This window comes from Camponotus vicinus, unplaced genomic scaffold (assembly GCF_025532165.1).
Source record: "Camponotus vicinus isolate PSW18456_S1 unplaced genomic scaffold, iyCamVici1.0 SCAF_3, whole genome shotgun sequence".
NCBI classification, from domain to species: Eukaryota; Metazoa; Arthropoda; class Insecta; order Hymenoptera; family Formicidae; genus Camponotus; species Camponotus vicinus.
This window is the reverse complement of record NW_028141967.1, coordinates 24,572,927-24,589,116: the sequence shown is the minus strand read 5'-3', so window position 1 is coordinate 24,589,116 and position 16,190 is coordinate 24,572,927. Positions and strand designations below refer to the sequence as shown.

The following is a 16,190-nucleotide window of genomic DNA, read 5'->3' as shown; positions in this document are numbered from 1 at the left end:
GCTCGCATTCAACAAGTAATGAAGCTAAAACGATCAGTGGACCATCCAGTTGACCGAGCTAACGATTTTGAGTGCTCATTTCAAGTGTAAAACTTTCATCGACAATCTAAATCCTATGTCGACAAGTTTCATCGATAAAAAAAAAGGATATCGTTAACAAGTAACTCCAACTATTCAAAGACTTGCACAAAAGAGGAATGCGAATATTAGCTTTATGTTATATTTTCAATATTCATTTTTGTAAAAAAATGTGATATTAATTAATCTCGAAAGAATTGGGTAAACGGACAAAGCTTCCAGTTTTATTATGTGTGAATATATGTAATTGTAAATTTAGAATAGTTTTTGTCTCCCATACCTTTTATTCCGCGCATGTACTTTCTATTTACATAAATTCTTCTTTAAATCCAACCATGTAAATTTATCAAGACATTTCTGCCACGAAGATTCCGGCAGCTCTACAGATATATAATCGATTTCGGTTTCATATCTTATTTTCGCTCCGATTTCAGTTCACGGAGAGAAAGATCTGCGGCTGCGAAAGTTTTCGCATCTTTATTCGTTATCTTTTTTTCTTCTCAACGAGCACGTTGAATAGAAGAGGGAAACGGATGCGGAGGGGGAAAGAAAAATGTGGAGTGACTTACGAAAAAATAAGAGAGACGAGAGTGCGAAAGAAGAGAGATCTTGATAAAAACTAGCAAAGTAGGTCGTGGACTACCAAGTTGCCTCCTGTCCATTATTTCCGTCTCTCATTCACGCGCGTTATTTGCCGTTTCCTTTCGCACGTGAAGATGACGAGGGAAAAGAAAAACAAGATGGACAAATATATATATATGGAATGATCAAAATATTATATTAACATCGTTCGTACATTAACGTCTAGTGTGATTTTCGAGATTGAATTCATTCGAGAAATTAGATTATTAAATAGATTATTAAATTATTTAAGGATGCTTTGTATGTACAATCCCAGCAAAAAGTAGCTGAAAATCAATATTGACGAATATATCCACTTTTGGTGTATTTTGAGTATGAGAAATTGCGCGGAATATTACAATTTGATCTTAGCTACAGTGCAGAGATGTATTTTTTAATATTTATTGCGTTTTTACTGAAATATTCAAAATTTTGTTAATTGAAATGATTAACTTTTGGCAGAGAATTTCGCCTTGTGTCAGTTATATGGCTAATTTCATTGAATTATATTTAATATCTTTTTAACCAGTTAGTACTTGTATAATATTATTTGACCAAATATTTCCTCTGTATCTAAATTACACTTTTGCAAATTTTAAACAAATTCTGAATATTATTTCCATGTGTTTTTGTCATTTGAATCGACGTGGTTATACGTTTCCCATAAGAACACATGTTAATTCGGTGCAAATTAAAATCCTTATAACTTGTGAACGCTTTAGTGAATCGATTTAAAAATTGTACTGAAGATTCTAAACATATGTAAGGACATTCTGTACAATTTTCATTAAATTCTCAATATTTTGAAAATAGGTACAAAACATCCTTAACATTCTGGATTTAGCGTTTCTCTCCGTCTTTTCTTTTCCAAATAATGAATAAAATTACGATATATTAATGACATATACGATATATTATAATGATATAAATATATTTTTGCACTTTTAATTTTTATAATTCATAAATTTCAATTACGATACATAAATAAAAATAATTGCTGAGAATCTTGTAAATTATGAATACTTCAGGAGAGAATCAATAATGATGAGAAGGAATAAAAATAGATATAAATATAAGAAATCTACTCAAAGCAATGTAAAACATTGCGTAAATAATCGAACGAAGTAGAATTCTTCAGTTTGCGATGTCAGGAAATGAAATGGCATCAGAATCGCTCGGTTTGCATATTTGGCATATTTTTTCATTTCTTTGAAAAATTTCCCGCAAATTTTTTCTCTCTTTTAATCGCCTCTCGCTCTGAACATCCATCATGTTCATTGTGTTAACCACCAGCGATTCAGCTGTCTATTCGTTTGTAGAATATACACTGGCAACCCATGAAACCGACAGCTGCCGGGTGTAGCTTAATAAGTTTCGTCGTTCATTCAGGCAGCAGTCCAGGACAACGCAAGGAAAATAAGAGGAGGGATGGATGCGAGAAGGTGGTGAACTAAGAAAGACGGTGTCGGCCGAGGGGATGAGAGGAAAGGGACGAAGGAAGAATCTCCAATAGTCCAATACCCCCAGCTAGAGCTTAAAGCTCTTTGTCTCTATCTCTCTCTCTCTCTTTCTCTTTCTCTTGGATACCGGGATGCCAATAGCTAGCATGCTTCGGGCTGTGTTCCTGCGTACCACGATAGGTCTTACTAGTACAGACGTACTAGTACCATACTACTGTCTACGTTTCACGTCGATATGTCACGTGTAAGCTACAATAACCAGCCGGAATTTGCAAAACAAATGTATATAAACTGTAAAGCATAAGCTCGCCGTAAGCTCTCTAGTTGTAAGCAGTCTCGCAGTTTTCGACATTCGCGCGTATTCAGATATAATAAATGTTCGGAATACATTATACACGCACAGAATACGAATGCGTATATTATTTATCGTTAAACGCAGTGTATTTGTACGAACTTTATGACACATCGACTATTGTGTTTGATCGGAATCTGATTTTAATTCGGTGCACGCGTGAATGCTTGAATCGCGATGCAAATTGTATAATGCACACGAGCGGGTCTATTCTGTATACGTTACACGTGGAGAAATAATCTTGTTACAACGTGCTCTCTATTATTTTGATATCAATAGCCTGTAAAAACATTTGGAAGAAACACGAGAAGCAATCGTTTATCTTGCAAACAGCAATTATAAATAGAATTAATTTATAAAAATATAAATTTATAAATTTGTTCGATTTAAATAATATTAAAAATAGGAGAAAAAGATGTAACTGCCGATGATTCATAATCTTTAGTAGAAAAACTTTGCAAATTTCTCAGAAATAAAATTCCACGAAACATAGACACCTACGTACCTAATTTACTGAGAAAAAATTATTGGCAATTAACCAGTTATTTTTATGCACAACTTTTTCCAACTTTATTCCTCTCTGCATGTCGTCATAAATTTTGCTATGCGTGATACGTCACTACAAATACTCGCTTCTAATTGCTATCTACTTTTTAATATAAATTACAAATATATTGTGTGCTAAATTTTAGTAAAATTTTAGTAAAAATGCTAAATTTTAGTAAAATATATACCAATCTTAATAAAATTATATTAAACTAAAATAAAATTAAAATAATTAAAATATAATAAAAATAAAGAAAAGAAATCCGATTGTTGGTGATAACATATACTAATATGATTCTGCACAAACGTCAAAGAGAGCCACTTTATTGGATGCTCGAGATAATTGCGTAAGATATTCGAGTGTGTAATTTAACGAGAACGAATCAGATATCGCAATCAAGTTCATCGATCCGATAATGTGTAATGACCACAGATCCGGTGAGCCTAAAAATAGAACTATGACTACACGATCATTCGAAAAGTCGAATAATCTCATGCGATTGTATAACACTGTATATTTTCAAATAATTGGTCAATATTGCGAGAAATTCGTCGCTATGGATTCTTTTAATCATTATCTCGCGAGGCTTGAGCATTACAAACGAGCAGTGTTCTTGGAATTTGTCGGGGATATGGATTTTTCTCTTCGACCTTGTAACGTGGTCTTCGTCCTCACGGGGGTGAGTAACAATACGACGAAGTGAGTTGTTGTAGCGAAATCGATAAGTGTTATAAATGCGCAGTGTACATGCACGTATAATCGTTACTTATATATGTTACGAGACTAAATCTTACCTTTTCAATTTTGCGCTTCAACTTTAACCATTTTGCTAAGTATTTACCGTCTAAATACATCACATGATACATTCATAAAGTAAAAGGTTTTATTAAGATATCTCTCGCTTTAATTAATTAAATGATAAAGTATATAAATTTCAACGACGAGACGTCGCGATAGCAAGGATAACTCTATCAACAATTTTAACAGCCGCGCTAAAATCTCATCCATGATAAATATATTAAGATTCAAGTTAATATCTTATAATATTCATTAAAAAACGATGATGGAAAAAACTTGCGTTGGTTTTCTCGCAAAGCAATCTTCAGTTTTCTCGAGAGCTTGTGTCTCTTCAGCCCCGAAAAATAACACTTGGCGTGTAAACTATCTCGCTGCGACAGATGGACATGGTCTTACAGAGTGATGTTTTTTCTTTTTATCGTATAGCAGCTTTTCTCGCCGCAGTGAAACTAGACGGAATATGGTCGGCCGCTGGAAGAGAGGATTTGCTGTCGCGCTCGACGAATAAACGTAATACGTCTGCATAAAAATGTATGTTTGCTGGATAAAAAGAAGAATGGTTTAATTAATTAATTTATACTTGCATTATATATGTACACCCGCATCACGTTATTAATACATATTTATCGTTTCGTTTGTGCCTTTTTCGTGGAACTGTAAATTAATTCATTACTCTTAATCGAGGAAAATGCCGGCGATTAATATTTCAGAGATCACAAACCAACTTGAATCATGTCGTCCTATCCCGAGGGTCCTATCATTCTTCCTTTAATGGAACAAAGTAATTTCGCTTCCGCGATATCCTTCGTTTAAATCGGACGCGACTAAGGCCGCGATTAAAGCGATACTCGGCGAGAGAACTTTCGAAGCCGGCTATTACCATAAGCGATTCTGATTGCTTGACGGATAAAATTTTTCATGGCAATGATATCTCGAATCTTATCGAATAATAATATCAACTATAACAGCAACAATTTACTGTAATAAATGATAGAGCGATGTATAAGAGCAAGTAGCACATTTTATTGCTAACATTAATGGACAAATCACATTATCGTTGTTGGTTTAAAGCCCGAATAGAATTATCACCCCTCAAAGAGCATCGAACCGCGAAGATCTCTTGATGTACTTGCCACGAGCGACGATGCATCTGAGTGCATTATTAACATGGAAGCCGGAAGGTGGCCAACCTCTAGTCTCCACCCAGCTTTCAAGGTAATTAAATGGACTATTGGGAGGGAGGGGGGCGGTGGACCGGCAATAAAAGCTTTAGCGCGAGGAAGGCCATATTGTACTTATGTATGCTTGCATTGCTTTCGTGTTCTCGACGACGGATTTAGGACGTAGAAAACGCCAGAAGCCAAGCTTGTGATAAGATAAGATAATAAACAACACTTTTATAAATAAAACATTTTTATATAATATTTATAAAGCGAACGAGACTTATCTTGCAACAAGAGAGAATGATAAAAACCGATGTGATTTCTCCTTCGTTGCACAATCTTCGCATGTCTGACAAATCGTCACATATCTTCCATGATGTTGCGACGATAATTGCATTGTTTTTTACACGCTCTGATCTATCTTATGCGTGTGGGCATTTTTAAGCGAAGGTGAAACGATCGATCTTCTCGTCCCACCTAATTTGCTTGACTTATGCCACAAGAGAAAGAGAGAAAGAATTGAGTTATATGATTCATAATTTCACGATAGCATATTTTTCATTTTATTCCAGAATTCTTTTGTTTCAAGATAAATATAGCGCTACTCGAAAATAATGAATATTATTTCACTACTCGCTTGTACATGTGTAAGTCTTATAAAGTGCAGTGTTTAAAAAAAAATACGAATGCAAATAAATTGATAATATAATATATTGATAATATCGTTACTCGATAAATGAATGATGTTCAGGAAGATGAAGAGAGAGAGAGAAAGAGAACAGAAATTCGGAAATATAGGGAAGAAAGAGAAAGAAAGAGAAAAATAGAGAGAGACAAAGATGGAAGCGCTCTGTAAGCGCTGATGGAACCCATCGCTCTCTCGCAAATTTGATTATATTGCCCCGCTCGCTCTGCGACCATAGTCATTTACTACTACTCTTTGGAGCACAGATAGTCTGGCACGTGTGCACGAACGTGTCGCATGGCTCACCAGACTCCGATGAGCCGCGACCATCTCGAAAATCGAATAGGGGTTTGTCTCAGCCATTGATTTCCGCTCCGTTTCAGGCCTGAGAGATTTGAGGAAAACGCATGGAAAGACGGAATTGCGAGTATTTACGCGCGCGCGCACAGACTGTTCTCTCACCGGAAGTAAGTGGAACGAGGAAATGGTTGGCGAAGCTAAAAAATTGATTGACTCAATCATCGCAGAAGCATGCGTTGGCGTATATATTATAAAAGGAACAGCTCCTCGGAAATAGAAGCGAAGCTCTCGCGATAAACCTATTATTACGCCTATCGTAAAAGATATTACGAACGAGGCGCAAATACTCTCGACGATAGTTGAGAAATAATATTCATTATTTTCGGTCACACACTTATATTTTTTTCCCCGTAATTGATTTTTCCAATTTATTCCGCGTAAAGAGATTGATTAATATTTTGTTTATAACTATAGTCTATAATCGTTTCAGTTCACATTTTATTTTCATCAATTTTTATATCAATTTTTTCGCTCTGTTGACGTACAATAACGAGTATATTAGTTTGACCTATTGATATTAATGTGGAAGTCGATACGAAGATTACATTTCGTGATGAGTTTTGACGAAATAATATCTGTCGCCGATAATCTTTTTTTCCTGAAACTAAATTTGTTACTTCAGCAAAATTTCACATTGATTTTGCATCTAAGTGATTATTATTTTATTTGGCCGCGATTAATAATTTAAATTATTAATTATCGACGTAATTAATAATTTATTTAGATCATAGGGCGCGGTCGACGTATACGACATATACATACATAACATGTATACATATATAACATATACGAAGCATAATGTCTTTTTTTATTTGAATATTTAATGAAAAACAACATGCTATAGTAATATATCGAAGCGTTAGTTCTTTCTCTCCTGGGAGGAAAATTCTTTTCCGGGGTTAGCCTTGCAGTTATAACAGAGGGAGGTTCCTCAGGGACTTCTTTTCCACGCTCCTCTCACATTCGTCCATTCGGTTTACAAAAGAGAGGATGCGAGGCAGGACAAAGGAAAAAAAAAGAAGCTCTTGGTGCGCATTCTATTGTAGAGATCTCTACTCTTTCGCGAGCTCTCTTCTCCTTTCCCGTATTCCAACAGCTATCCTTCTTCTCCTCCTTCTCTCGAACAATTTCCTTTCCTCCTTTGAGCCGTTCTTATCTCCGGATAATAGCGGAAGGAGGAAAACTCCCTCACGAGAGGGATAGGTCGAGAATGCGCGGCAGTCTCGAAATTCCACGCGATCCTAAGCCATATTAAATTCGCCTAACGGGTGACCCAGTAACCCGCAAGATTATAAGCCATAGTTAGTTTCCGCGGGGCAACGCGTTTTTTTAATTTTTCGCGAATCACGAGCAGATCGATGGCGCGGTGTCGTGCAAACGACCCACCGACATCTAAAATTGATCAAATTGAACGAGTGTATATACAAGGAGTTTATCGAGATTGTTATCTTTATTTAAAACGAGACTTCATATTATACACACGGTCCATTATCTGCGAGACAGCTTTGGCGAGAAAACAATTGATATCCGGGTCTCTCGCAATCCATAATTTTAAATGTACGGATAAAATACTTCCTGAAATACTTAAAGTCAATCTTCTTGTGGAAATGTCAAGAGAATCATCGTCTTAAATTTCTCAATTTTTATCTCTTCGCAACTTGGTGATTAAAATTCTCTTAAGGTCTTCTTGAAATTATAACTAACAGTACTCCTACATTTTGCTACACCTACGTCTTGAAACTTTGCTAAAGTTTGCTGAAAATACTTCGTCTTCAATCGCTTATAACTGCGAAACTGTTGGTTTCTCGATATTTTCGCTACGAAAGAATCCGCATATCAATGAATCTGCCATTAAACTTGTGATGGGCAAATATTATAACTTTTAAAAAAATATTTGAAGAGAGTTTCCAAGCAATAATTTTCGAAAATATTTAAATTTTAAAAACAGAATCAAAATTATTAATATAATTGATATAAATTATTGATATAAATTATTGATATAATAATTGATTATCGTTTTGATAAAGCTCTTCTATGTAGACATAATTAAGTGACAATAACGCAATTCCGGTAAACTTGATAAAAAAATCATTTAGTGAAGCAGGATATTTGATTTGAGAAAGCGATTGAGTTAAGCACAAATTAGTCAAATATCCGGCAAATATTTAATCTACATCCCTAGTTTCCTCGGGCATTTTCCGATGCATGCTACGAGTGCTTCACGATAGACTTCAATGTTTTATTTTCTTTCCTCGTCCCGATATATCGTCCTCATGGCGTAAATTCAAATCAGGTTCGAGCGTTGATAAAACGGAATATACTTACGATATGTCGGGCATGTGAAATATTTGTACAACGGAAAAAGTAAGAAAAAACATTTTAGCAAATGCCTATTTCATCAGCCTTTTCTCCTAATATATTATGAATCTAATATCGCTAAATTATTCCATGTGTGTTGATTTTAATGTAAGTATGAATCTCTCAACGCAAATTTTCTGCACGTGTGTGTGTGTGTGTGTGTGTGTTAGAATTGTCATGAAAATTACACCTATAAATATTGTCGGACATTAAGATTCAGAATATATTAGTTGGGAATAAATTAGGAATTGTGAGTGCGGCGCATTGTATTCTTTGCAGCACAATTTAATTTACAGTATCTCATAAATATGGACTAGACAACACAGAGAAAGCTCAAAGCTTATCGGAATCTACCACTTAAAAGCAAACGTAGAGAAGTACAGAAGCGGCATTAGCGACTATACATCACATCGACGATTGGATTTTATGAGACATTAATCAGCTTATTGTTTTAGTTTATACTCAGGTGTATTATTGAGCGCGAGCTAACTGATTGAAAATGGATTTAAACGCATGTTTATGCGATACTTGATTACAAAATCCGATTCTGTTCTTTAACAGAAGATTGACAAGCCGCGGAAATCATTAATCCTATTTACGTGCGTCACGAGGTAAAAACTTTCAAGGTAACGGACGTTTCTACCAAATGATTTACATATGAATTATGCATGACAACTCAAGTTCGATTCTGCAACTTTATAAACTATCGATAATAAGAATACACATATATATAATATACTTTGTATAAAATTTGGGATTTGAACTCTTAATAAATATATATTATTAGAATATATTTTTAATATCTAAATATTATAAATAAAATAAATTGAATGTTTTTAGAATTTTTCTATATTCTTTGTAGAGATCTTATTTTTGCGCATATTTTAAAATAATAATCTTTCCACACTTTAATGGGAAACATTCTGAAGAAACATTCTGTAACAATATTTTATGTAATATGTATTTTATAAAACAATTATTTTTTTATAATTCCGAGATAAAACTTAATTTAACTTGTTAAAAAATACATCTTGGGGAAAGAATTGTACAAAAAAGTTAACGAACGTAAAAGATTCATTTATTCTATTTTTGTGTTTTATTTATATTCACAATGATCTAATATTATATAAATAATGTTTTAAATGAAATATTTTATATATCAATTAATATAAAATATAATATTTGTATCTCGCAAAATATCTAAAGCACAATGCCTTAAACCCGAGAGATTTCAAAAATCTCAGCTACCTTGACACAGTGACATAAATGTAAGTAGTATGTAATGGTCTGGCTCTTGGCTGACCCACTTTCTCTAGCCATTGCCGTTGAATCTTTGTTTAAGAGCAATAATAATATTTTTATGCATTGTACATACATGTGACAATATTAACGATACACGATATCTGTGAAATCGAAGTAAGTCAAGATATATTAGAAAATATTTTATATTTTCGCTGCGATGATAAAAGAAGCAGTTGATCTTTATAGATGCTAAATTAAAGATAAATTCTCCCGAGGTAGAGATCTTCTTTGGCCTTTGTTTCGTAAGAAGGGCGACGAGAAAGCAACTATATTGAATAGATGTACTTGAAAATCCCCTTTGCTTTCTCCCGAATCTCGAGCTGAAATCTTACGCGCTGTTAATTGCCACTATTGTTCCCTCTAAGAGAAAGAGTAGCGAAAGAACAAAAGTGCTACTTTGTAGGGATACACCGCTCCTCTAACTCCTCCCTGCTTATATCCAGCACTTGGCGTTCTTCTGTCAAACTCTTCCACCATCCATGTGTCATTCATTCAAATCAACCATGCATTTGAAAGAAACATTTTATTGTAAATAAAATCTTCTTTTATATTATTTGAATATCATTCATATATTATTTTACAATCATATATGCCATATAAATACACACACATACGCTTAATGTAATTAAGTATTATCGATTTACGGCGAATATTTTTTTCCGTTTAATTACGTAGAATGATCAAAGAGAGATAAATGTATTTCGATCGTTTCTCGAATGCAATCGGGTAACATTGTCTTGATGAATTCATTCTTGTTTATTTTAGGCTTCGCTGTTTCATCAGATTTATCGGATTTAGCATTCGCAACAATGGGCTGGGCTCTCACCGGTCTTGGAGTGGCTTTGGTCATCGTCATCGCTGCTGGCGCTACACTTGTCCTTTGCAGAAGGTAATCATGATGGAAATTCGTATCGCGTGTAGTGAAATAAAATAAAAATATAACATCAAATGATACAAAATTTAATTTCCAAAATAAAAACTTTTAGTCAATCAAAAGCGATATATTTATATCGATTTTTTAAAGAATTTTTTTGTGGATTGATTAAAAATAATTACTTATTTATATGTGAATGCACATATGTGATCATATATTCACATATATGATGGAGAAATGAAAAGTACTACGACCTTTAACCTTCTCAGTTCTTCTCTGGAAACATGATCTTTCCTTTCCAGTTTTAAGGAAGTGCCGCAAGAATATAATAATACATCTTAGATAATAATACATCCTAGATTGCGTTAATACGTGCAACAGGTGAAGCCATCATTCACAATTATTATTGCACTAGCAATTCGGTGTCTGTTCCATCACAAGTTTGATCCATTCTTTTCTGAGATAATAAATCGAGACTTGTCTCGAGAGAAGAACAATTAAAGATAGTTATCTTTAGTTCATATAATTGTCTCGCGAATGGACATAACTCGATTATTATGTTATGATATGAAATCATATAGTAGATGCAATTAAGAAATGTGTGAATCGAATTTTAGAAAAATGATTCACTTAACATACAAAGTCTTAAATTTAAAATACTCTTGTTACATGTTAAAAAATATTCTGTGCAACAACAAATATAAGACAAAAATATGCAGACAATTATTTAATTATGACAATAATTCATTTATGTAACGCTCTTTATATCATTTCGAAAATTATGTAAGCAATTCAAAAAAATATTTCAGTTTAATTATCATCGATCAAATTATCGCTAATAATGATAAAGAACAGAGTAATTTAACACATAATATGCACAAAATATGGCATGCAAACGAACATTCAAATGTATTCGCGTTCAAAATTGATGCTTAAAAAGCAGCGGATAATTTTATTATCGAGTTATTTTAATGTAAATCTAATTAATATTATAAATTTAATGTTTTATAAACGAATCGATTAATCGACTTGGACCATCACAATCTGCCTTCTCTGCTACTATATCCGATATTTCCGAGTTACGATCTTGAACAAGCTCATTATCTATCTTGTGGCATAAGCATAATTAGCGTTTAGCTTCTGTAGTCGTGTCAATCCCGCAGATATTGCATCGGATGGCAATTTGGCACGAGGAATGTCTGGAGCGTCTGCGAGGAATGGAGACAGAGGCTTTCTTGGCTTTGGGCGCCGCGGGAGGAAAAGGTAATGTGTATTTTTGAAAAACGTAAGTTAAATTACATCCGTTCACTTCCATTCGGAAGCTTTTATTACTTTTTGCTCACAGTTATTGGAAAGATATTGATTTATATGATTACACATTTTTCATTTTAAGATGAAATCGATAAAGCTCGAGTCTACCTGGAGATTTTTTAATATTTTTTTTTCTAATCCGATTATGAATCACGTCAATATTTTAATTGATTTTGATGAAATGCGAATTTTCTTGCTCATAAACTTCAGAATTTTTTGCAATAGTCTAGCTCTATCACATCACTCTGTATCGCCATTTCTAACGATGACACTATTTGAAGGTGGGATTGGTGAAGGCTCAGCACCCGACCGCTCAGACAATACCAGGCCTATATCGCCAAACTGGGAATACCTCTCAACATCTCCTGCATAGCGATAGCGACCTCCGGCTAGATGCACAAGGCGCCTTTACCAGGTATGCGACCGATTCGATAATTAAATCTCCCCACAATTTTTATTCGTATATATATGACTGGAAAAGCGCGAATATAAAAAGAAGAAGTTTAGCATTTGACTTTCGAGAAGATGTTTAAGTAAGTTTCAGGAGGAAAAAGTTTTTCCTTTCGATTAAAATTAATTTGAAATATCTCTCTGAGCTGATATTATAGACGATAAAGAGGATTTATTTATGTATTAGAAAGTATTATACGCGAGAAGCTCTGACAAAGTGTTTTGTGACGGCAAGAATGCCTCAAAGCATAATTAAATTAATTGCACACACACACACACAGATATATTTGTACCTTCAAAGGAATTAATTAAATCAAATTGGAATATTCTAACTACATATCACTCATATTATTGCAAACTGAAAGCTGTCGACAGCGTATATAAAAAATTATTTTGTTTTAAAAAACCTTAAGTGTTTTCTCCGTTTAATTAATTAAATCTTCAGTCGTATCTATCTAATTTCTTAATCAAATGAAACTCAATTAAAATATCTTAAAAATTTCTCTTGACATATATTTCACATATATATTTTTGATGAAGTAAAACTAGATCAGATTGAGATTTAAAAAGCCGAGCATTCCAAAATATTTTATACTACTCCTCACATACCTTACTATGCGTGTAGAATATATTACATCACTCATACTATTATACAGATTTGAGGCTGTCGACAGGGATTTACATCCGCCCCTCGGCGGCAGCACGATACCGCCTCAACCGCTCCGACCAGCTCCTCAACCACGGCCGACCGCTCGTCCGAGGCCGTCGCCACTTCAGACGCCGAGCACCGTCGACTATCTGAAGATGCACGAGGCCGGCCCAGGTCCGCTGACGCCGCCACCGTTATTGCAGAGAGGATCGATACGATCGAGACCTCCTGGTCCGTCCGTGTTTCTCTTTCAGAGCGAGCCGCCAAAGAATCACGGCCCATTCCCGCCGTCGATCGAACATTCCGCCTTCTTGTTCGACGATCCAAAAACGATAGCAGAAAATATTCAGATGACGCCTTACGCCGATCAAAACCACGTGGATTCCAGATCCATCAGGTATACGATAAAAATTCAGGAATCTTTTATATGCAACTGTAATAGCTTATTTATTTACAAAATTGAGATTAGAAATGTATGTTGAAGTCATAAAGCCTTTTATTTGATTTTTTACTTTACAGGCAATTTGAGCATCCTCCCAAAGATCCGCGGTTTAGGTACGGGATGAGTCATTCTCTAGACAGTCGCCTGGACAGCGAGGATGTCAATCGGAATTACGGGTACGAAATTGTTCAGAGGAATCATGTCGCGCGATCGTACGCGAGAAACGACCCCAGAGGGTTACCGAATAGTTTGAGCGCGACAAATTCGTCGAACGCGGCCAGTCAGATGATCATGGAATCGATATACGGACCTCAAACCGTCTCCAAGATGCTTCAGAATAGCGATGAGCTGAACGGCGATCACAATCGAAAGAACAGCGACATGCAGAATATTGAGATGACTCCGTTCAAGAGCACCGTTTCCGGCCACCAGGAGGATGTCGATTCATACATCTTTCACGGCGCTCTATCCAAGTCGCAAGACCTCCAACGAGTCTCGCAATATATTCAAAGTCTGCCCGATTTTCCCGTCTACGAGCCGGTGAACGAAATTCAAGCATATTCGAGTCGGGAGTCAATATTGTTCGCGAACGCAATTCAGGGATCTATCGGAGACGATGCAAAGATCACGAGCGAAGAATCAGCCTCGAGTCCGATACCGCCGCCACCCGCGCCACCAGATCCACCGCAGGAGATACCTAAGAAGAGTAGCCCGACCACTGGCGAGAGGATCTTCAGCGCACTCAGATCCGTCACTACGCAAAGTTACATAGATGCCTCGGAATTTTATAAGTGAGTTACTATATTGAAAAGTGATTAATTATTAAAAATTTACATTAAAAACTGTGAAGAATATATATATATATATATATTTTTTTTTTTTTTTATGTATATGAGAATCAATAGAGGCAACAAATCTATAATTTTGGTTCTTTTTATTAGATGCTAGTTTTCATTTTTTTAGAAAAAGAAACATAATTATAAAATTTTAAAATTAATTATATATAGAATTTTTTTCAAAGAAGTGTTCAATAGTTCAAAAATAGAGAAAAAGCATGAACAAAATTATTTTAATGCTGGATGCTATCTTATGATATTCATTCTTATCCTTACAAGTCTTTTGATGTCGAATTGTAATATTTTTTCTACAGTTCGGTGCTTTCCTCAGCACAACAAATACAGCGGCTTACATTCCCACCGTTCGTAAACGACAATACCGGAGAAAATTTACAGGATGCTGAATACTTGCAAGATGTGCGGGATATTTATGCGGAGACCGATCCGGATGTGACCGGTCCGGATGGTTCGAGACGGAGTTCCGATCTTTATAGTCCTGAACTAAATCTAGAAGCTCACAGAACAGCGCAAGAAGTACTAATTCATTTGCTTGTTTTACATAATATCAACAATAATTATATTCTTCTTTATTCTTACTTTCAATCTTATATCAATATTTTTGTGACTTATAGGTATACAATAGTTTACAAGATCCACCATCGTCTCCTTTGTTGGTTAAAGAAAACAATCACGAGTCTTATACTTATTTATCAGATCCAAGTTTCACTCGAACGTCGGAGGTACGTGTTGCATTTTATTTCTTTATCTTACGATTAAAAATCAATATATATCGATTATAAGAAGTATATTACATTTTTTTATTATTATTTAATGTAAAAAACATCAGATACCTAAATTCATCAGATTGTATTTTTTATAATTTATAAAATTTAATATTCTAGGACATTTTCAACAGCCTCGAACAACGACGTAAAAGTATAGAAAGACTGAACGGCATTCACGAATATGTAGAATTTGATGGTGCCGATCCATCAAGGTAAGAATTGGACATTGTAGAAAAAAATTATACAATATTCCTTTAGATTGTCTCCTCTTCGTTATCTTCAAACATTATAAAAGTAAAACATATGCATTGTCTAAAATTTGTCTCTTTAGGAGAAGAAATAGCCAAGAACTGTATACCCTAGAGGAGGTGCAATTAAAGAGACGACTTTCGCAAAATTTAGAGGAGTCGTATCTGGGTTATGCAATGAACGATTATACTAGATTGGGAAATCGTCGAGGTTCACTCGGTCCCGAGCCGGAACCGCCGCCCGACGAATCTACCTTGAAGAGAGCAATTAGTTGCGAGAGTGTATGTTCCGACACTAGCGTGAATCTGAACGACCTCGAAGAAGCACCCATTGTAGGCCACATTTGTGTCGGACTCGAACACGAGAGATGGGGTGGTCGCGGAAGCGATTGTGAAGGCGATTTGGTCGTGAGTGTCCTGGAAGCTAGAGATCTTGTTGCTGCCGACGATATTCCAGCACAAGATACTTTTGTTAGGTAGATATTTCTCGTTTCTTTTCTTTGTTTTTTAATATATTATTCTTAGTAAAACTAGCATATCGCATTAATTTTGATACAATGTTTTTTATAAATTCGATTAATAATTTTTTTTAGAAAATATATCGCCATTTTTCTTTATAATGATTCATTCTCTTTTTCTCTGAAAGAAAATAATTATTTAACTTTCAAGTACAAGTATTCAAAATCATTTTCTTTCGTAGGGTATGTCTTTTGCCCGATAGGCAAACTCACGTACAAACAAGGATTTATAGGGGATGTCCATCGCCTAGTTATCAGGAGAAATTCCTATTTCCTCTCGATGGCGGTCCGGCAGGCAAGACGCTACTCGTTGAGGTGCTTTTCGCTATTGATTTTTCTTTATGCTATTTCTA

At 35.0% G+C, this 16,190-nt stretch overlaps 1 protein-coding gene across 4 annotated transcripts in view; it reads left to right on the top strand.

Moving 5' to 3' along the window:
- Positions 1 to 16,190, top strand: part of LOC145967886 (uncharacterized) — a 61,522-nt gene that overhangs the window by 39,212 nt on the left and 6,120 nt on the right. For 3 of the 4 annotated variants that reach the window (XM_083092946.1, XM_083092944.1, XM_083092943.1), the window contains exons 2-11: positions 10,490 to 10,613; positions 11,762 to 11,861; positions 12,191 to 12,324; positions 13,016 to 13,405; positions 13,528 to 14,241; positions 14,601 to 14,820; positions 14,919 to 15,026; positions 15,189 to 15,283; positions 15,403 to 15,795; positions 16,020 to 16,152. In XM_083092946.1, coding sequence (XP_082949072.1) covers positions 10,534 to 10,613; positions 11,762 to 11,861; positions 12,191 to 12,324; positions 13,016 to 13,405; positions 13,528 to 14,241; positions 14,601 to 14,820; positions 14,919 to 15,026; positions 15,189 to 15,283; positions 15,403 to 15,795; positions 16,020 to 16,152 — 2,367 coding nt within the window. In that variant the 5' untranslated portion in view covers positions 10,490 to 10,533. Of the gene's footprint in view, positions 1 to 4,992; positions 5,072 to 10,489; positions 10,614 to 11,761; positions 11,862 to 12,190; positions 12,325 to 13,015; positions 13,406 to 13,527; positions 14,242 to 14,600; positions 14,821 to 14,918; positions 15,027 to 15,188; positions 15,284 to 15,402; positions 15,796 to 16,019; positions 16,153 to 16,190 lie in introns of those variants that run through there. The other variant, XM_083092945.1, reaches the window with a different exon arrangement.